Genomic DNA, 23,198 nt, shown 5'->3' on the forward strand with positions numbered 1-23,198 from the left:
ATCAAGATGGCGGTTGAGTCTGTGTTACCTGGTTTTAATTGTGTGGTATTCCCCTACTTACTGGTGTTTCTTCATCCATAAGATAAGCTCCATGTCCCTTGCTGATTGCTTCTTTGTATTCCTTGTGGGCTGTTTCTTTGTCTTTCACTTCCCCTATGATATGCTTGTCATTAATGAAGGCTTCAAATCCACACACTGCTGCCATATCATCCAGGGGGAACACATACTTAGCTTCTATCGGGTCATTGTTTTCATTGGTGTACACTTGGAAGACTACAACCTAACGATGAAACAAACAATAATTAATGAAAGGAAGAAAGGGATAAAATTAAAGGAAGAAGAGAATGTGAAAGAGCAGGAAGAAGATGTGAAATGAGATGAAAGGACTAATGGGCTATTCCAGTTGAAATCCATACACCCCCTGTGGGAGACATCATAAACTCCCACACAGGGGGTGTAGATTTCAAATGGAATCCCCCATTCAGGTAACCCTATTAAAATTCACACTCCCCAACTGGAAGATTAAGGTCATAGTCTTCCATAGGGGGTGTATGGATTTCAACTGAAATATCCCATAAGCAGTGTTGCCAAAACTTTTCAGCGTCAAGGCGCGGCGCATTGACTCGCCAGGCCGCGGTAAAGGAATCTCAAGTAGCCCAATTTTTTAAGCTTCCAAAAAAGCGCCCAATACCGGATATTTGGGCAGATTTACCCGAAGTTAGAACGCAAAACACCCAATTGGGTGGACAAGCACTTGACTTTTAAACTTCCGGTAATTACTAGGAAGTTACTGACCGATCAATAACTTGTCACAAAACCCATTGTAATTGCAATTTGGAGCTTTAGAGACTCAAAACCTTTATAAATCGGCTAAACTGAAAGGAAAATACATCAAATTAGTGCCGCGGCCTGACACTGGCAAAAGTAGCCCAATTTTAGGCAAGTAGCAGCATGCTTTTTTGAGTAGCGGCAAGTGATCGCCAAGTAGCCCAATTGTGCGCCTAAGGACAGTTTTTGCAGTTTTGGGACACTTTGCCCTCTGACCTATTGGGAAAATTCAGAAAAATTGGTTTTTGTGTTTACAAAATATAATCTAAAATGTTTTACAAGAATAAAATCAAACCCAAAAAATATTATTATTAAATAAATTAATTATTTAAATATTTTTAATGATATCATTATGAAAATAATAAATTAATTAATACTAATTACAGCAATTTCTCGATATGTCAGAGGTCAAAGTGTCCCAAAACTGCTCTCAAAAACTGGAAGTTATAATGGCGATTGGGCTTATTGCTGGGTCAGTCAAGGAATGAATATCATTCAGTAATATTAAAATTAGAGATAATACTTTCATGTTAATGCTCTGTATGCCATAGACTTCAACGTAAAAATTCCCAGTTTTGAGATATTTTCTCAAAATATCAAGAGCTATCTTAAGAACCATAGATTTCAAAGTAAAAATTCCCAGGCATGACAATATACAATTCTTAAATTTTGAATTTTTAAATTTAAACAATTTTTGGAGTCGACACTCGCCATGAGAGAATTAAATAGAATTTATCAGCTTAATTTTGACACATAACATTTCAAAATTGATCAACGATTTGATAACTGAAAATAAGTCATAAATTCTTTTTCTTTTTGTTCCTTATTTTGTCATGTATTATTTTTTCCATATCTTGAAAATCAGTGGGCTGCAAAAAAATTAAAGTACACCCATTTGATGTGATTGGTTACATACACTAAGCCAAAAAAGAAACTTATAATTTTTCACAAGGTCATATCTTAAAATCCTCTCCATAAAAATGAACAAAAATTGCACACAGGATTACTTCAATACTCTACTCTAAACACTGGTCAGTAACCAAACAGTTGTCCAACTGACACAACAGCAAAATACACTGACATGCAACACCTTCCTGGACCACATTCACAGCGCAACAGATTTCTTTGGCTGGGTTCCAACAATTTTTAAGCCTGTACATGAACAAAAATTACACACAGGATTACTTCAATACTCTATTCTAAACACATGTCAGTAACCAAGCAGTTGTCCAACTGTCACAACAGTAAAATACACTGACACGGAACAGCTTCCAGGATCACATTCACAGGCGAATAATTGGAACCCAGCCAAAGAAATCTGTTGCGCTGTGAATGTGGTCCAGGAAGGTGTTCGTGTCAGTGCATTTTACTGTTGTGTCAGTTGGACAACTGCATAGTTAGTGACATGTGTTTAGAGTAGAGTATTGAGGCAATCCTGTGTGTAATTTTGGTTAATTTTGATAGACAGGATTTTAAGATATGACCTTGTGAAAAATTATAAGTTTCTTTTTTGGCTTAGTGTGTTAATGAATGGCCTACTCCATTTGAAATCTATACACCCCTTTTGAAGACATACCTTAATCTTCAACACAGGGAGTCTGAATTTCCATTGGGCTTACGCGAATGGGTGACTCCATTTGAAATCTATCCTCCCTGTGTGGGAGATTACTGTCACGTCTTCCACAGAGGGTGTATGGATTTCAACTTGAATAGCCCAATAACTCACCTCTGCAGCCAAGTCCAGTAACTTAGCCCTGACATGGACAGCTTTCAGTGGTACTGGTTGGTCACTATTAGACAATAGACCAGCTTGGACTTTGGACAGTGGATCAGTAATGGACTGCACATCATTGATACTTACCTCTGCAGCCAAGTCCAGTAATTTAGCCCTGACATGGACAGCTTTCAGTGGTACTGGTTGGTCACTATTAGACAATAGACCAGCTTGGACTTTGGACAGTGGGTCAGTAATGGACTGCACATCATTGATACTTACCTCTGCAGCCAAGTCCAGTAACTTAGCCCTGACATGGACAGCTTTCAGTGGTACTGGTTGGTCACTATTAGACAATAGACCAGCTTGGACTTTGGACAGTGGATCAGTAATGGACTGCACATCATTGATACTTACCTCTGCAGCCAAGTCCAGTAATTTAGCCCTGACATGGACAGCTTTCAGTGGCACTGGTTGATCACTATTAGACAATAGACCAGCTTGGACTTTGGACAGTGGGTCAGTAATGGACTGCACATCATTCAGATCTGAAATTTAATGTGGTTGAGATGTGTTACATTATTGTATGACTTTGACTGGAAATTACACAGGGGGGTGTAGATTTCAAATGGAGTCACCTGTTCTGGTAAAATTCACACCCCCTGTGTAAGAGGGGGTAACTGGAAACTGTAGGATTTGAACTGGAACAGGCCCTTCGTAGCCTGGCGTACATGTAGGATGTGGTACCGTCGTACATGTAGGATGTGGTACTAGTGCACGTCAAAAACCTGGGAATTTTCTAATTTTGGAGCTTTAACTCATATTTCGATCTTCATCATTTATGCCGCCGAAACGCTCAAGGTCTCTTATAAGTTCATCTGATACATTACCAGAACTATCTAGGACTGATGAATTGCTCAAATTTGATCAAGTCACCATGTGATCACCACCAAATTCACCCAGCCACGTACCTAATGTGGTAGATACGCTACAACAGGCACATGCAGTTTACAAAGTGATGGTCAATTGCTGGACACGCCGCTGGTCATCTTGGTATGCACTACGACTTGAAGCATATGACAGACATCTTGCTTAAATTAGACAACATTCTTATTCAATGGGTGCGTCTTGTAAAGAATTCACGTAATTTGATTGGTTTTCTAGTGTATAATATCTCACAATAGTTGATAGTGATATTAGTCAGGCGTGCGCCGCCCGCGCAATGCGGCATGCACGCTTGTTGCTCCTCAATGATCGTAGCGATAATGCGTTTGCGTAATACGTGCGAGAACTAAAACGCGATTCGGCGGCTTAGATGTTCGTGATGCTTTCCTTCATTTAAAACAACGGGGATGTCCTCAGAAAAGTAACTTTATTTTTTTCTGAAAAAGGCAGTTTTTCTCTTTGCCTATCCAATATCGTGTCATAATGGATGGGCTGGGGAATATTTTTATCGTAGTGTGCGCCGGCATCCACTACTCAAAATATTGGCCAGCCAATCCATTATGACACGATATTGGATAGGCAAAAGACAAAATCCTATCATTTATTCCCTAAAGGTCACAACTGGATTTATCATGATCGAGACTCAATTGGGTTCCCTCCAGGCTGCTTCATTGAAACAAGTGACTGAAGATGCAAATTATCTAAAATCAGCAGTTAAAATCTTGGAGGGAGATTTAAATCAAGTCAAGCAAAGCGTGATTCCAAATCTCAAAATGGAACTGAAAGGAAAAATAAAAGCACTTGAACAGAGTTGACTAGAAGCCAAACTTTATAGCAAGAAATCCAACTTGCTTTTCTTTGACATTCCCTCATGTTGGAGAAAACTTGCGTAGTCAACTAGAAGCCGCAATGCCATATACAAAAAAACATCATCTTCATGAATGTACATCGATTACCGACCAAGTCTACCATAGCTGACAAGCCCAAGCCGATTATTGCAAAATTTTTGTGCATGGTAGACAGAAACAGGGTGATAAACTTCAAACCAGAAAAATCAGGAAAGAAACTAAGCATTGCTCCACATTTACCACCGTCCATGCAGGCTGAACGTCAGAGACTTATTGCTATCAGGAACCAACTCATCGCAGATAGAAGACCAGCCAAGATTAAGGTGACCGGTACAAAAGTGCATATTGTGGTAAATAGTGCCATCTACACAGAATAGATTAGTAGGTTCAAATTTGTTGCCAAGCCCATCGTATTTCAATACTGACCTCGCCAGTAATACCATCAGAAGACAAGGTCCTCTTTTATAGAGCCAAATCCCAAAACATATCTGTGATTTAACATCAATCAGTTCTTTCAAAACCCAGTATAATAATAATAATAAATTTTGGATTTATATTAAAAGCGCCTTTCTCCAGATCTTAGAGGACTTAAAGCGCTGTAATTTCGCTGCAATGGTGAATCATCACAATCAGATCGCATCAACTAGGCCAGTTGCTGCGCACACCTATCCGCATTTAGATTGTAACATCCACCAATTATCTGTGCAGCTCCCCAAATTCCATTGGGTGAAGGAAGTTTTTGATAACCAAACAAGTAATCACCAATTTTTGCGATACAGGAGGAAACCGGAGATCCCGGAGAAAACCTGCGATAGCGAGCATGGAATCGGGATAAACCAAGTGCACATGAGTCCTTTGGCTGCGCCGGGGCTTGAACCCGGGACCTCAGTGGTGCAAGGCGAGGGAACTACCGCTGCGCCAACTCCAAATAAAGCTCAATTAATTTCACTCTATAGATAAAATTCCCCCATGCACCTTTTATTGCATACCATGTAATTCATCATCATTTTACCCAATTACTTGATTCATGTCTTGATTACAGAATGCATTTGAATTGTATTTTGAAATCCTGCCTGTTGCCAACATGAATGCCATTCACTTGTCTCGTTTTGTCTTGTCTTCACATCAAAGTCTTGTCTTTCTCTGTGTCCTTGTCTTTGCACTTATACTATATTTAATATTATTATTAAGGGGTGGGGTATGAACGTTTGGACAGTATTTATTGTGGGACATTCATAACCTCATTAATATACGCTGTGAAGCCTGTGACTCACAATGACTTGGACGGCGCAACAATGACTTCTCTTGCTGCAGCAGTATAAGTTTCAGCGTTATGGCAGCGCACACGCCTACGCGATGCCGTCGCGCTTCTGTGATTGGTAGCTCTTGTTGTCGGCGCGAATGTTATATTCGCCTGGTTGATTTTTTTGTAGGGTATGTTACAACAATGATTAAAACTGGTTATATTTAACAGCGTTACGTTTTATGGCATAAAATAACATAAAATGCCATTTTGATTTGTTCAAAGTATTAGATACGACGGTAATGAATGACAATAATAACTTTGCACCATCTATTTTGAGGTCATTGTGTGAAATTGTCGGGTTTTGTTTTGGGCCTCGGTATTTTAAAAATACCTCAGCCCAAAACAAAAACCTCCGATTTCACACAATGACCTCAAAATAGATGGTGCACAGTTATTATTGTCTAATTAGAGCACATCAGACATATCGAATTGCATTCTGAAAGCGAAGAATGTCCTTCTGATATCAAATAATTTTGATTTTTTGAAATTACGCAATGTAATACACATTTTATGGCAAATCATTAAAAATTGATATTTTTGATATTTAACAGTACTCGAATTAAAATTTATAAATCTGATGATTTATACTTAAAGTGTATGTAGGTGGGATGAAAAGCTGACGATCCATTGAAAATTTTGACCTTACTGATTGAATTTATGGATTTTGTCCCAAAACACCAAAAAAAATTAGGTCTTTTTGGGAAAAAAATCCATATCTTCAATATAAAAGGTCAAAAGCATGCACAGAACAAGATTCAAATACCACGCCGAATTGTTGTAATTGGTTGACGGCAGGTCCCGTACGCAGGGGGGGTGCGGGGGGTGCGACCGCACCTCCCCAAATTTGCAAAAGTATACAAAAAGTCCCAAAATTTAAATCAGTTTTTTTACGGATTTTTGATCAAAAAAGTTCCAAATTTGGGGGAAAAGTCCACTTTTCACAAAATCGCCCCCCCCCTTTGGGATAAAGTCCACTTAAAAAAAAACAGAACCCCCCAAAAAGAACCCCGCGTACGGCCATGGTTGACGGACAGCTGGGATCACTGAGTTAATACACTAAGAATAAATATGCCAATTAGAAACACTGTCTGCATTTTATGAACTGAATTATATTTTTCATTTTTATAAAATGTTTTTGGTGAGGAGTATAATTAATTTACTATTCATCCATTCACTATCCAAAATCACAATACCTACAAATCTGTATAATGAGACCGTCCAAAATAGTGGTACCCAACTTCTACCGGATTATTTTTTAAGTGTTGAGAAAAACCTTCCAATTTCAATAGAATTTCTGGTAAACTCTCACTCAATGCTTTGGAAACACAAAAATCCCGTTAGGTCTCAGCGAATGTTAACACTTTTCTTTCATGACTTTCTTTGAAAGTGGATATTTTTTCAAATAAGTAACAAAAACTGGGTGTCTAAGTTAATTGGACAGACAATAGGTTATTTTTTGTTAAGAAATATGTTATTAATTCTCATGATATCAAATGGTACCCCTTTTCAAAAGTGTCTTACCAACATAGTCTCCTGATATCATCTCAATGTCCGAGTCATCTTGATCCAAAATGGCTGCCGTCTCCATGGAAACATGGCCATTGAGGTTTTTAGGTTTGTCTTCTGGCAATGTGAATTCTACAAGATAGCGTATGCGCTGTTGAGTTGTATCATATATTGCAAATTCATCATCCTAAAAATAAAATGAAACACATCAATATTATTTGCAGTGATATTTCATAACTTTTTTTTACTATCAATTTACGATGTCAAAATTATTCTCCTGACAAGACGCTCATGTAATTCATAGTGTCTGTGCTCAATACATAACACAAAAAAGATATGGTGGAAAGTTGACTTTTCTAGTTGAAATCCATACACCCCCTATGGAAGACATGACTTCAATCGCCCACACAGGGGGTATATATTTCAAATGGAGTTGCCCATTCAGGTAACCCAATTTGAAATTCACACAACCTGTCTGGACCATCAAAGCTCATGTCGTCCATATGGGGTATATGGATTTCAACTGGAATAGCCCATTGCATCATTCAATTTTAGTTCTACAAAGAAATACTAAACACAACAGGTCTTTACCATGGTTATCTTGTCAGACCCAAAAAAGCATTTTCTTACAAACTGAAGCATAGATATCTGTTTTTTGACTTCATGATCCTTCCAGACCTTCAGTCACTTCCTTAAGGTACTTGTTGACATATCTAAATTACCTAAAATCTGAAGCATACAGCTCTGTTCCCTTGACTCCATGGACACTATAACATCCTTGCAGAGCTCTGTTAGTTCCTTGAGGTACTTTTTAACATCTTTACATTTCCTTATCTTGGAATCTGAAGCACACATGCAGCTCTATCTACTCCTTTGATTCCATGCACATTTGGACTATGACATCCTTTTGGAACTTAGTTCTGTAAGTTCCCGAAAAGTACTTATTGACATCTGGACATTTTCTTTACCTCAACATCTGAATCATACATTATAATATCCTGATGGAGTTTCTGTCAGTGCCTTTACTATAGTACTTCTTAATATCTGGACACTGTCCGTAAATCAAAATCTGCAGCATACACCTCTATTCCTTTGGCTCCCACTATGATATCCTGATGGAACTTTTCTTAGTTCCTTAAGGTACTTTTTGGCAACTATACATTGTCCTTACCTTAAAATCTGAGGCATACAATTCTGTTCCTTTGACTCCATGAACACTATGATATCCTTGTGGGGCTTCTGACAGTTCCTTGTGGTACTTATTGACATCTTGGCATTTTCCAAGTGCTACTTCATTGATGGTCATCAGTCTTGTACCAGTTGTCTGACTTGCTGCAGAATATTTGGCACTTGTGCTGTGAAGTGTTTGGAAACAATTCAAAAGCTTACATGACAAGAAGACTTCTACATAAGTATATTATAGTGAGCTAGAAATGAGCACCTTTACTTTACAAAGAGTTTGGTTATGTCAGGGTCTGACTGAGGTTTCTGTTTTCTACTGGTCCTCCGGGCCAGTGGGATTGTAAAGCTACTGGCCCAACAATAAATGTACTAGCCCAGCTCTCTCAATATTTTCTGCTGCAAAATCAAGCAAATTTAGTGACAAATTTACCATTCCCAGAAATGTCCAGTGTGATGTGTTTGCAAATCCCGTCTTTAGGGCTGTGCAATAATTATGAGCCCCCAGGGGTAAAATTTCCAAACAGCATGCCAAAAATTGTTCTAGAGACCCCAATTGAATTCTTATATATGACAATTACTGAGCTTTTGATACTAATTGGGCTATTCCAGTTGAAACCCATACACCCCATATGGAAGACCTGGAGGGGGAGGGGGTATTCAAATAATTTTTGGTTGGTAAGTGCTGCCCATATTTCAAATATGCAGGCTCTGAACCAGAGTTTTGGGATATAAAATGGGGTCTCTGGAACTAAAAATGGGTGGTTTTTTTCTGTGCCCTTTTGGCAAACATTTCCAAACATTTGTCAGACATTAGTGCTTGGAGTTCAAATTTGAAGCTAATATTAGCTTTTTAGATTTATTTGGAGGAAATTTAGCTAAAAGGCTCTAGAAACTCTGGGGGTCTCCGGAACGAAAAAAAATCAATGGCGGTCTATGAAATGCAAAAATCTTTATAAAAGGGGGTCTTTTGTGCAGCACTTACCCGTAGTGCAAGGCGTATGGAGTACCCCCCCCCCCCCGGCCTCCTTCCCTTTTTCCCGCCTCTTCTCCCTGTTTCATTTTCTTTTTTCCTTACCTAGAACTGTTAGCAAAGTATATAGCACTCCCTAGCATACCAGCGTCAGTTCTCTCTCCTCCAAAATCATCTACCACAATCTTAGGTAGAAGTAAACCCCTACAGTAATGTTAAATAAAATGATAAAACATTTATTAAATGTGGGTGGTCTAATTGTGTTGTCATGATATTTTCTATCACCAAAACATTTGTATTCCATGTTTTGAGTTCAATTGTTCCTGTGCTTCTATATGCTCAATATTTGGTATTAGCAGAAAGCTGGGCCTTCAATTAACACTTTTCCCTTCCCCAGTCCCCCATCATTCAATGTTGGGACACTTTGGAGACACACTGAACACATTTGGATGTCTCAACATTGCATGGGGTGTGGGGAGATAAAATTTCCCCTAAAGACGCTTAAATGTTTCAAGACTTTTTTCGAGGATTGTAGGTAACCTGTCACACCTATTATCTTACTATAAATAGGCTAATGTTGTATGTGTGTGTGTAGGGGTGTGTGTTTGTATGTATGTGGTTTATGTAAAAGGCTCCGTCAGTTTCGATCCAAATGTCGCCAAATTCATACGGGAGATCGAGGAATATACGGGAAATTGCCTGGACTTTATTTGGTTGAAATCGGTCAAGAATTGGCTGCAAAAACAGTGAAAATATGGGTAAAAAGCGGGTTTTTGTTATGAAAATCAGTTGCCAGCCTGCGCGTCACTGCAGCTGGCAGGCAGCGTCGGCGCTCGGCGTAACGCGCACTATGCCAATCTTGGCGAAGCGGCGCAGAGCCACGCGACTTGCGATCCAGAGACCAGTGGACATGATAATACAGAAAGAAGGAAAAATAAATAAAAATTTAAGGGCAAAAAGGTACATGGACGGGTCACGGGATTATGATAAAGATGAACACGTCCGCAAAAAAAAAGAAGCTATAATAATGATAACAGAAAAAAAAAAAAAACATGGAAACGGGAAATCACAAGCAGCAAATAAAAAAATGAAGCTAAAAGGGAAATGTAACAAATAACAGATGGGAAAAAAATGGGAACGGGTTTAAATAAATAAATAACATGGAATTAACGTAAAATCACAAGCTAAGCAGCAAATTTTTTTTTTTTAATGGGAACAAAATAGACCCATGTAGAAGAAACTGAAAAGAAAGGAAAAAGGAAATGTAAGAAGAGACAGATTTATATAAATAAAATGTATCTTTTCGATGATTCTACCTGTTCAGTAATTCTTCCTGTTATAGTGAACGCTCCCATTTACTCATCTAGCGGAGACCCGCGCGAAGCGCGGGTATCCCGCTAGTCTAGTTAACCAAGTTCTTGTGTAGATCAAAATTAATCATAGATGCACATTTACATTACATTATAATGTTTGTTAACTTTTGAAGAATACATTTAAAAATACTAAATATATTACAACCTACCTGGATAAAATTCCCACAAAATTGGTTGGTCTTGAAGCATGGAACAGCATCTTCTTGTTGCCAAGGTGACTGGCAAAGCTGGTCTCTTCCACAGCTCTACTCACTGCATATATATGGCTAATTTCTATGTTGTTATTTCTGAAAGTAAATCATACATAACCAAGGATAAAGAGCACAGTTTAATAGTCTCTTCCAAAGTCCTACACTGCAAAGATTTACCTAATTGCGCATATCATGGGCTCCCTTGACATAACTGGAATTTTAGGCACAAACTGAAAGTGTCCTCCCATCAAAAATCCCACCAGCAAATAAGGACACAGACCCTTAATTCTTGTTGGGATTTTCAGAGGAAGGAGCTCTCTATTTGTGCAATTTACCCTAAGGCAAAGGAGCTCTCATGTGCGCCATTAGGCAAATCATTACGGTATATATGTCTAGGACATATTGTAATTATAATAACGAACTAACACCTACCCAGTCTGAGATGACAGCACCACATTCTTGATATCATTGAATTCATGGTGATTCTCTGGCAAGCTTTCTATATGGCAACGTAGGGCACGATACTTGGCATCTAAACTGCTGCGTGTAGACCAATTGGTAGCTTCACTTACACCAACAATGTCTTTAACAAGCTGCAAAGAGTGTAATTACATAATGAGAATTACTACTGAGAGAGATAAAAACTTTTCAAATACTAAACATTAAAAAGTGGCAAAACCAAAGTCTCAGAACAGAACCAAATTATGAATGTTTATCCAATATTTTCAGTGTCCTTCAGTGTATATAATTAGTTATATACTGTACCTCATATTTAGATTCCTGTCATCTGATTGGGTAAAAGTGCAGTCATTGAATTAGCTATGCCCTCCTTTTTAAGAATTACGTAAAGGTTATATATTTTATAAAGGTTATTCCCAAGACATAGTCATTTTCACATCATTGGTGTGCGTCCCGATCAAACTCTACGCACACAATGGCGTGTTCACATTACGCATGCGGCGCCGACATGCTGCCTGCCATGTTGTGGTGACACAATCGGTTCATAACAAACACTTTCTTTGTAAATTTTACCATAGCCTATGAGCAATAAAATAGGCCTTTTAACCAATCAGATGACAAAAATCTATATTAATGAGGTATATAAAACAAATATTGACTGCTTTATTCGGGTCATGGTTAAAATTATAGGCCTGCGGTGATCTCAAAACCATGCTATGACCCGAGGCACAGGTCATAGCATGGTTTTGAGATCACCGCAGGCCTATAATTTTAACCATGACCCGAATATAAAGCAGTCAATATTTGCAAACTAGCCACCTGTCCACCCATCATTTTGGATGGGAAGTCTCTCATCTCGTATAGAAAGGCAAATGCCTTTCACAAGGCTGACTTACATATAGCTGTTGTAATAGTTTATTGAACTTGAATTTTTATATAAGATCATGCTCTATGTGTTCAAATGTCTGCATGGATATGGACCAAATTATCTCATTGAATGAATTTCATTATACAACCAAACTCGTCTCGGCTTGCGTTCTGCAACAGACACTACACGTCTCTCTGTACCAAATTTCAACCCCAAAGGCCTGCAATCAGCTTTCGACAAGAGTTTTTTCTCTCACCGCACCTGCACTCTGGAACTCACTTCCATCTGAACTCCGTACTGCTGCTTCTCTGCCAAGTTTCAAGAAAGGTCTCAAAACCTTCCTGTTCCCACAATAATCTGGTGGTTTTGTTTCAGTTTGCTGTTTTATTTTGCCTTTCAAATATTTTTGTGTTCCATCTTGGCGCCGTGGTCTTTATGAAATGGCGCCCTATAAATGCCTTGTAATGTAATGTAATGTAATGTAATGTAATGTAATGTAATGTAATGTAATGTAATGTAATGTAATGTAATGTAATGTAATGTAATGTAATGTAATGTAATGTAATGTAATGTAACTTGAAGTAGATCAAAACTGTGATCTCTTATGGTAGTAAGCTGTACAATGGTGATAAATCTTCAACATACCTGACATAGATTCTGTTTCTTGGCGATCATGCTACGTGTACTGATATCTTGCTGTGATTTCTGCGGTAGTAAGCTGTAGTATTCCTGGCTAAGTTCTTTGAGTTGAGTTGCGTTAGATTGGTCTAGTGATCGCTTGATTTGAAGTAGAACAGACTCTGCTTTCTCCACCTGATGAGCATATGAAACAAATCAAGTGGTAAATTTCTGGACCAGGGTTCCAACTGGTTAACCTGAGGTGTCGGGAAGCCGTCAACATCTGGCGCCATTTCTCGTGAGGACGGGGGATGGGGTTACTCGCATAAATCTTTGGTAGGTAAATGCCACCCAGAATACAAAAATGTACGGACTGAAGTTTGTGGACATAAAATGGGGTCTCAGGAACTATAAATTGGGCTTTGTTCAGTGCCCTTTTGACAAATACTTTGCAGCAATATGTGCTTGGAGCTCAAATTTGAAGCTAAAGTTAATGTATTGGAGGAAAATTCAGAGATGCAGTTTCACTAAAAAAAACCACAAAATGGTGAGAAAAACCTGAAAAACCTTTCCAGTATAAAAGCAAGTTATGAGTCTAACTAAATTTGGTATACGGCATAAAATCAATATCGGCATTATGCATTACCATAATAGTGGTTTATTTATTCGACCAAATTCATCCAATATTAACAACACAGCAGTGTTTTTAAAATTTAAAAAAAAAATAGAAAAGTTGTACTTACAGCGTTCAATGGTCATTAAATGTAAGCATTGTGTGGGGCATGTAAACCACACCATATTTTTGCACTGAATTCAATTTTTTATTTAATCATCTTTATTAACAAAAGAAGAAGAACATATAACCCCAAGATCAACTGAGATCCATACTGATCTCAGGCAAGGTAAACACAATTACAAACAGCAAATAAACACATAAACAATGAGGAAATACATCATGGCGGTGAGAAAAAAGTTATATGACTTCTTGGACATTCCACTTTGGCTCATGTCTTGAGTTGAAGATTGAATACGATGACATGAGGACAGACTTGGTAATTTGGTCTTTCAATACCTTGAATTTTTTTGGGGTAATAAGTTGTTTTGACAAACGAGTCAGCAAATATGATTTGCTTCAAAAATGAAAATGGGCACTTGTCGCCTTCAAACCTTCTAATATTATGCCTTCAAACCTAAACTGAGACCACAATACTCTGTCAATTGTAACAATTGTGTCAAAATTACCTTAGTTAATTTTTTATCCCTGGTGCTCTCAAATACAAATATAAGACAATTAATAGTTACAGTTAGGCGACGAAAAAAACCCTGTTCTACGGGAGGGCGCAGTCCCCGGCGCACAGTGTCAACACCCTGTATTATAAATATTTTTTTCCATACAGCTCAATACTCAATTAAAATCAATATTCTATTATTGACACAGATAAAGAAAGTTTACATATGCATTGTGTTATAAGACGTGCACCTGGAACTTAACTAAATGGGCTAAACGCGTTCCTTTATACCTAGAAGTAGAACTGTCATTCTCAAAATTAAATATATCTTAATTTTTCATTGGATTTCAAATTTTTTACATTAAAAATGCAGTAAAAGATATCCACAGCAAGCTGCAAGGCCCTGCTAATTAGTGTACTGCTTTTCGAGTGAGTGTACTGGAAACAAAACCCTGGTTTTACCTGAAAACAAATATTTTTCTTGTAATAGAAACATCATATGGGGTACTAGAGCATGCACAAATCGTAATAATGTGTAGAATATAGAAACGCTGTGGTATCTCATATGATAGTCATGGTATGCTTAGCCTGAGTCGCTCGGCCTATCTCGAACAAAATCGCGATACGTAGCTGTTAAAAAACGAGAGGATTCGCTGTACTATCACAGCAATTTTTAACACGAAGATATAGGGAAGATGACGATGTGGGGCGGACCTTTCAAGTAGAGTCGATCAGTTGGGCGGTTTGTTTTTTCTCTAAATGACCCTAAAATTTCACCAAAATCTGAAAAATCAGAAGATATTTTGCAAACATATTTTCTAAAATGTTCAGCAAAATTAATAAACATTGGCCCAAAAATGGCTAATTTTACATAATTTTAGAAAATTCAAAAAAAAATTCTCCAAAGCGCAAATTCTGGGTCGGTCTTTTTTTTCTCGTCGTCTTATAGGCATATTTTTTTTACTTTTTGTCTTTACATCATCAACATCTTTCCCACCAGACTACTTTGTAGTCCGATTGTTTTTCTTTTTTATTTATTATTATTATTTTTGGCATTTTTCTTCTTAGATACTCAGTGCACTTATCAAGAGCAAGTCAGACAACTGGTACAATGTCAACCATTTCTTTTTTTCAGATTATCTCAAAAACTACTACTGAGAGAGGGCACTGTATATGTATACCGTTATTTTTCATACTATTTTACATCAAGAGAGGGCTCTCTTTATGTTACTGTAAGATTTGTGTCCCATCAACAACCTGAGAGTGGTCATTGGATTGGGAGCATACTCAAAGTCAACAGTAACCATAGACATACCACCTAGACCTGTAACTGCCCATCCCTAACCATGGCAGTAGGTGAAGCCACGTATCCAAGGTGATTTTGGTCGGGTGGTCGGACGCGGAGAAATAAGCGTTCATGTCTAAAACGAAAAACGCGATCGTTTGCGTGATTGCTGCGCCGTTATCGCCAGCGTGAAATGCAACATGTTCTGTAGACGCGAACATGTCTGCTTGTTTGCGTCAGGGTTGCGTCCTTGTCAGGCGTTGCTAAGCAGTGTTGACTTCACTACGCAAACCAAAGTTATAGGTCTAGGTTCTTGTTTGTCTGGGACAGTAACAGTAAAGGGAGCCCTCTCTTGTGGAGAAATTAATAGTGTTACTATACGTTAATTGGTGGTGCTATAGCAGTGTATAGGTGATTTTGCAAAGCAGTCAGGGGCTGTGCAATAATTATGAGCCCTGGGGAGGGTAAAATTGGGGGAAGAAATTTTGGCAAGCCAAAGGGGGGCAAGCAAATTTTGGCACCAATTTGGGGCGCCTTTTAAATAAAGCGCTCTAAAAGGCTTAGGAAAACAACGGAAACGCTTAAATATGCAAATTTGGCATGTTCAAGGGGGGGCAAAGATTTTTTGGCGGGACGAGAGGGGGGGGGGCAAGCGATTTTTGGCGGGCCGAGAGGGGGTGGGGGAAAGCGATTTTTGGCGAGCTGTTTGGAAATGTTATTGCACAGCCCCTCAGTGGTATCCGAGAGTGATATAGATCTAGATTGAATGAATTGAAAATAACAATGTACGTGAAGCAGTGATTAATACTTGACTGTAGTATTGCTAAGATCACACAAAATAATGCCGACATCACACAAAATAAAGTGGAAAATAAAAAAAATAAAAAAACAAATATCGACTATGGCATAGTCTACTTTCACACAAATATGCCTGACCTTATCAATTGATATAGTTTCTACAGGAACCATCAAAATATCAGATAACTGTCCCAATGCTTCCTGCCATACATGGTCTACCAGACTTGCTACTTCTTCTGTTAATGGCTCCTGAGACATGCCTCTCTCTAGCATCACCTGTAACATGAAAGAGCAGAAAGTTTGAGGTATGAGAGAGAGATGTACCACTTACACTTATACTTAGGTTGATGGGCAATAGATATGTTATTTAGCCTTTATGATCCCATATCCAAATTCATGCTGCCAATTGGAGTCTATCTTACTCTTGAATTCATTCACTGACTTTGCCATCACAACATTTCCTGGGAGACTGTTCCAGTGGTTAATAACTGTTATGGAGAAAAACTTGGTCCTACAGTTCAGCCCTTTCTTCAGTGCTGGGGTAAACAGCTTGTCACTGTGCCCTCTCAGTTGGTTCTTGTCTCTTCTGAACATAGTCTGCTCTTGAATGCCTTTCAGACCGTTTAGGATTTTGAAGGTCTCAATCAGGTCACCTCTCATTCGTGTCCACTCTAGACTGTATAACTTCAGCTTTTTCAGCTTTTGAGAGTACTCTTTTGATCTTAGACTTGGAATCAGCTTTGTTGCCCAGCGATGTACTTTCTCAATCATGTTTACATCCTTCCTCTTGATTATTACCATCTTTACATGAAGTTATATGAAGTTGTGATTTGTTGAAATGCATCTTGTGAAAGGACTGAAGATATATGGATTACCCTGCAGTATATTGGTGATCCAGTCCATCTGAATTATAACAGCTTCTTTGTCTTGGTCATGTGTCATGGTGACTTGGTCTTACCTTTCTGCATCTTGGTATACTGCTCTTCACCTTGGTTATTTTCCATGCCAACTTTATCTTACCTTTCTGTATCTTGGTGATCCAATCCATCTGGGTCAGAACACCTTCTTTATCTTGGTCATGTTCCATGGTGAGTTTGTCTTACCCTTCTGCATTTTGGGTGGTCCAAAACATCTGGATAACTGCTCTTCACCTTGGTTATTTTCCTTGCAAACTTTGTCTTACCTTTCTGTATCTTGGTGTTCCTATCCATCTGGACAACATCTTCTTTGTCTTGGTCATGTTCCAAGGTGAGGAAGTTCTCTGGTTGTATAGAAAGCTGTAGACTTGCAGAGCTTCTTCGCTGGTCTCACTGTACCGACAATCACGGACACCACCTGTGTCACTCTGTAAATTAGAAGACATCAGAAATTGTAGTATTATAAACGTGGAAATTTTGGGGAACATTAGTTTTCACAATTTTTGCCATATTTTGATCATATATGGCGAGTAGCAGGCACAGTGCGCAGCTCAACATTCAAATGTTAAAATGTAGAGCCATAGAAACCTGGACTGCATACAATATTGAGCATTGACTATAGAGTGATTTGACCATTCACCTAGCATCACTAGCTAAGGACTTAGGGAGCACGGTGGCCGAGTGGAACGGGTTCCGACTCATAATCGGAAGGTTGCAGCTTCGAGCCCCAGCGATGCCATCATGTTGTGCCCTTGAGTAAGGCACTTTATCTCGATTACTCCTCTCCACCCAGGTGTATAAATGGGTACCAACATTCTTAAATGCTTGGAAGGTAACAGACTCACTGTGGAGGAGGTGTAGCGAATCCCCCTAGCAACATTACATGGAGGAGTCTGGCCCAATCGTCAATGAAAGAGAGATGGGCACTCTGATCACTGTTTATACAGAATCGTCTTCTTTACCTTGACATTTTTTTACCTAGCATCAGGCTTGCGAGTGATTAACCACATATATATTGTTACTAGCATTACAAAGGTTTGCGCATGTAGCACTTAGCATACAGTATCAGCACGAGGCATGCTACTAACACTAAACAAGCACATACTTCAAACTGAAGTTACTGGGCAAATGGAAAAAAAATCCAGAGGGGCCCTTCATGAGTGACATGCAAACATGGCAGTTGGTTTTCTTTGGGTCTAATCTCTTTGCTTAGGGCTATTTTAGTTGAAATCCATACACCCCCGTATGGAAGACATGACCTTAATCTCTTACACAGGGGTGTAGATTTTAAATGGAGTCACTCATTCAGGTAACCCCTCCTGTGTGGAAGATTAAGGTCATATTTTAATAGGGGGTGTATGGATTTCAACTGGAATAGTCCATTCTAATCTATTCTCACCTTCATATCCGATAATTTCCCATGATGCACCATCACTCTGAATGGATGCGTGACAACATCCCTGATGTTAGCGCCTCCTGGTGACAGCTGTGGAATAACATGCAACTCCAGAAGATAAAAGATACACTCCTTGGTTTTGGGGTCAGTTTTCTGTATGAATATAGATAGAATCAAGAAAATGTTCAAAATGACAATTGTTGATTAAACAATGCCCATGCAATCTTTATACCATATATCCTCGAATAGTCACCCCTGGGAGCGTTGCATTTTCCGATAGGGGGCGTTTATTAGAGGTCATTTTTATAATGATAATTCCTGTTAAAATAATTAGGGAAGCTTACAACTCACACTGAAATGATGAACTATGCACTAAGGAACAATGACTTCCGATTCACTTCCTGGTTTACAATCAGATTCTAAAGGCTACTCAGTCGTGGCCATTGAAAAATGTAAGTGTTATGAGATTTTACGCACTGATTTCATGAACTTTTCAGGTGAATTTCGTAGTATTGCATTCATAAACATGTGAAATTGGGCCATTTGTTCAGGGGGTCTTATAGTTTGAGGGTTATTTTCATCACAAAAACTGCTGGGGGTGTTTATTTGAAGGGGAGCGACTATTCTAAGAAATACGGTAATTCAAATTACTTTTCATTTGAGATGGCCAGGAAAGAACAAATTCATTTTTGAACCCAGGACCTCTGATTCTCTAGACAAGAGCACTACCACTGTGCATCACATTTAAGTCAATTTCAATAATTTAACAATGTGCTATTACAGTTGAAATCTATACACCCCATATGGAAGACATGAGCTAATCTCCCGCACAGGGAGTGTGAATTTCATACTCCCTGTGTGGGAGCTTAAAAAAAAAAAAAACAATTGTTTGTTTGTCCTCCACAGCTTTGAAAGAGGACGTGCGGGCAGGCGGATTTTTTTTGATTTTTTGATTTTTTTTTTCGGATTTGGCGTATTTCTGGACCTTGCTAGAGCTAAATGCTACAATCATTCATGGTGACTTAAAAAAAACAACATTTTGTTTCTTTAATATGCAGTTAAAGTTATAATTTGTGTTCATGTCATAGTCTTTTAATGATTTGGTGGACTTTTTTTAATTTTCAACCATGAAAGAGGTCCAGAGATACTCCAAATCTGGAAAAAAATTGAATTTTACTTATTTTTATTTTTAAAAAAAAATAGAAAAAAAAAATATTGGTCAGGCCTTCATCTGAGGAGCGGGCAGTGGAGGACAAACAAACAACTTTTTTTTTTTTTTTTTGGCCTTAAGGTCATGTCTTCCATAGGGGTGTATGGATTTCAACAGCAATACACCAATGCACATCATAAGTTATCTAGAGATGCCCATAGGTATAACTCTCTCAATGCCACTGCAGACGACAAGATTCCAATATTTTTTTTAATTTCAAAAATTTCAGAATTGTATATTCTCATGACCATATTTAGAACCAGCATGAAAAGAGTATAAACAAGCCTAGTATTGGTTCATAGCTCTTGATATTTTGAGAACATATCTTAAACTTTTTTTATGTTGAAGCCTATGGCTAGCATGCAGAACATTAAAATCACATCAAAAATTGACATTTTAAACAAGTGCATAAATACCTGTAGAAGACTACATTTGGCCAATTCATAGCATTCATCTGGGTATGCTGGTGCCTGGTCTGATCCCAAAGGATACACTCTGAAAACAATCAGTCAAAATAAAATAGTAAAAATCAGAAAAAACATATGCCAAACTGTCACCTTCCTAAGGCACCCAGGCAAATTCATAGCATTCATCTGGGTATGCTGGTGCCTGGTCTGACCCCAAAGGATACACTCTGAAAACAATCAGTCAAAATAAAATAGTAAAAATCAGAAAAAACATATGCCAAACTGTCACCTTCCTAAGGCACCCAGTCTAATTCATAGCATTCATCTGGGTATGCTGGTGCCTGGTCTGATCCCAAAGGATACACTCTGAAAACAATCAGTCAAAATAAAATAGTAAAAATCAGAAAAAACATATGCCAAACTGTCACCTTCCTAAGGCACCCAGTCTAATTCATAGCATTCATCTGGGTATGCTGGTGCCTGGTCTGATCCCAAAGGATACACTCTGAAAACAATCAGTCAAAATAAAATAGTAAAAATCAGAAAAAACATATGCCAAACTGTCACCTTCCTAAGGCACCCAGTCTAATTCATAGCATTCATCTGGGTATGCTGGTGCCTGGTCTGATCCCAAAGGATACACCCTAAAAACAATCAGTCGCTATTTTTATTGAAAAAACAACTAACAAAATGCAAAACTATACTATGATAAGCTCGTAACAGGCAAGAATAACTTGTTTTCATACTGCAAGAATTATTTGGTCTTATCACTGCACAAGTCATTAAGGTCTCAACTTACACCCGCGTAAAATTACAAAAGCATGCACCATTCACGCAATATGCAAATGGGCGACCGGTAGTTCCTGATACACGATGACAGGGTCAATGGCCGCTTCCACACAGTAACATACTTCTGAACTTGCTGTCAGGGTCCTGGAAACACTGTATGAGGTATGATCGTTTTCGCCCACCTGGATATTTACCCACAATGCACTATTACACTCTGTTCTGAATGATCAATATCACTTACTGGGCTATTCTAGTTGAAATCCATACACCCGCTATGGAAGACATGACCTTAATCTCCCACACAGGGAGTGTAGATATCAAATGGAGTCACTCCTTCAGGAAACTCCATTTGAAATTTAAACTCCCTATGTGTGAGATTAAGATCATGTCTTCCATAGGGGGTGTATGGATTTCAACTGGAATAGCCCAACAAGTGATATTGATCATTCAGAACAGAGTGTAATAGTGCATTGTGGGTAAACATCCAGGTGGGCAAAAAAGATCATACCTCATACAGTGTTTCTGCTTCTTCTTCCTAAATAAGCGCTGCTGTACCTCAATTTGGTGTAATGAGGTGATGCATCATGGCAAAGGATTCTGGGAAGGGAAATATCTTCGCATTAGTCATCTCTCTTTAGGGCTCATATTGAAATTCCCTTACACAGGAAGGTGTGCGCCATCCTGCAGCTTTCCTGTGCTAGCCTTCTTTTGTTAAAATCCTGTGTGATTATAACACTGCAATTAGCCACTTAAATTAGGAGCGCGCTTTCCTGGGTTGTGCGATGAGCCGATTAGTTCAATTAGCTCAACAATCAATAAAATTGCTAGTCTTTGATAAACTTTTATTATAATCCTTGGGTGTATCACTGATGCATATATAATCCATCCGTTTTATGACCGAGCTTTCCTGAGGCGCGCGCTTAGCGAGGGGAATCCTGCCTTCTTTCAGTGTGAAAGCGTGGTAGGGTATTTCAATATGAGCCCTTAGCCCATTCAATGAACTGTTATATAAAAATAATGATAATTACCGTACTAACTTGAGTATAGTCCCAATGCATTTTGATATCATTAATAGAATATGACATGTAAACAAACTATCAATTTTCATATTAAAACACAAAACTTTGTGCAAAATTCAATTTTTTTTTTTTTTTTTTACCTTGAATGATCCTAGCATTTATGTTCTATGTTCTGGGACACTACAAAACCGAAAAAAATAAATAACTTAAAAAATTTTTTTTTTTTTTTTAATTTCTGAAATTTTTCGAAAGTTTGGGGTGGGACTATACTCGAAGGTGGGACTATATACTCGCGTCAGTACGGTAATATAAAATTTCCAAACAATTTGGAAGGCTAACCTTATCTTGTTGATATTAAAGGAGCTCACTTTACTTGTCTTTGGTTTTTCTTGGGGATGACTTGGTCCTGAGTTTTAAAAGAATAAAAATACAACAACAAAATGTTATAAGTAATTGCAGGTTGACATATTAATGAAAATCTTCAAAACTCAGTTGTGACTATCTTGCCTGAGCAAAACTCTTGATGTACACAGGGGGTGTGAATTTTAAATGGGGTTTACCTGTATGGGTGATTCCATTTGATATCTACACCCCCTGTGTGGGATATTAAGATCATGTCTTCCATAGGGGGTACATGGATTTCAACTGGAATCATAAGTGAGAGCATGCTGGTCTGATGGTTAGAGCATTTGACTTATGATTAAAAGGTTGTGGGTTCGAGCCCAATGTCCTTGGGCAAAACACTTCTCACTTGTCCCACTCCATCCAGTTGTAAAATGGGGAGCTGTTAAAGATTGTTCAGCTTATAAACATCTACTTAACTTCACTGTTGAGACACACATAAAAAGTAATACAAAACTCACCTGTGACAATCTTCCCTAAGCTAAACTTTGTCCCACAGATAATGTATAGCTCAGTATTCTCTTGGTCTGGGTTGTTAAATCTATTGTACTTACCCATTTCTCACATCTGTCAAAGGGGACACCCTTGCAAAATCCCTATTGGTTTGTTCAGGGCCTTTCACGTCAGAAGGCACGAGATGCAGCAGCCAAATCCTGGAAAAAACAACCATTGCAATGAAGCGATCTATTTCGAGTGACGTCATTACCGGCTGACCGACCAAATACAGCTTATCTTCACTGAGACACAAATCAATGAAACCAAACTCACCTGTGACAATCTTCCCTGAGCTAAACTCCTGTGTCATAGACATCCCACAGACAATGTGTGGCTCTGTATCTACTAGCTTTTCTTCACTGAGACACACATTAATGAAACCAAACTCACCTGTGACAATCTTCCCTGAGCTAAACTCCTGTGTCATAGATGTCCCACAGACA

The 23,198-nt window shown here is 38.4% G+C and overlaps 1 protein-coding gene across 1 annotated transcript in view; it reads right to left on the bottom strand.

The window, feature by feature from the left end:
* LOC140140688 (protein mono-ADP-ribosyltransferase PARP4-like) overlaps positions 1-23,182 on the bottom strand; it is a 77,152-nt gene extending 53,970 nt beyond the window's left edge. The window contains exons 1-14 of the mRNA XM_072162446.1: positions 23,029-23,182; positions 22,198-22,264; positions 20,060-20,138; positions 18,437-18,586; positions 17,304-17,465; positions 16,259-16,396; positions 12,836-13,003; positions 11,296-11,456; positions 10,822-10,959; positions 9,405-9,503; positions 8,319-8,502; positions 7,169-7,334; positions 2,825-2,976; positions 62-280 (exon numbers count right to left, since the gene is read on the bottom strand). Coding sequence (XP_072018547.1) covers positions 62-280; positions 2,825-2,976; positions 7,169-7,334; positions 8,319-8,502; positions 9,405-9,503; positions 10,822-10,959; positions 11,296-11,456; positions 12,836-13,003; positions 16,259-16,396; positions 17,304-17,465; positions 18,437-18,586; positions 20,060-20,138; positions 22,198-22,264; positions 23,029-23,182 — 2,037 coding nt within the window. The remainder of the gene's footprint in view (positions 1-61; positions 281-2,824; positions 2,977-7,168; positions 7,335-8,318; positions 8,503-9,404; positions 9,504-10,821; positions 10,960-11,295; positions 11,457-12,835; positions 13,004-16,258; positions 16,397-17,303; positions 17,466-18,436; positions 18,587-20,059; positions 20,139-22,197; positions 22,265-23,028) is intronic.
* Positions 23,183-23,198: the final 16 nt, after the last annotated feature.

The sequence above is a fragment of the Amphiura filiformis genome, chromosome 19 (genome assembly GCF_039555335.1).
Source record: "Amphiura filiformis chromosome 19, Afil_fr2py, whole genome shotgun sequence".
Lineage (NCBI taxonomy): Eukaryota > Metazoa > Echinodermata > Ophiuroidea > Amphilepidida > Amphiuridae > Amphiura > Amphiura filiformis.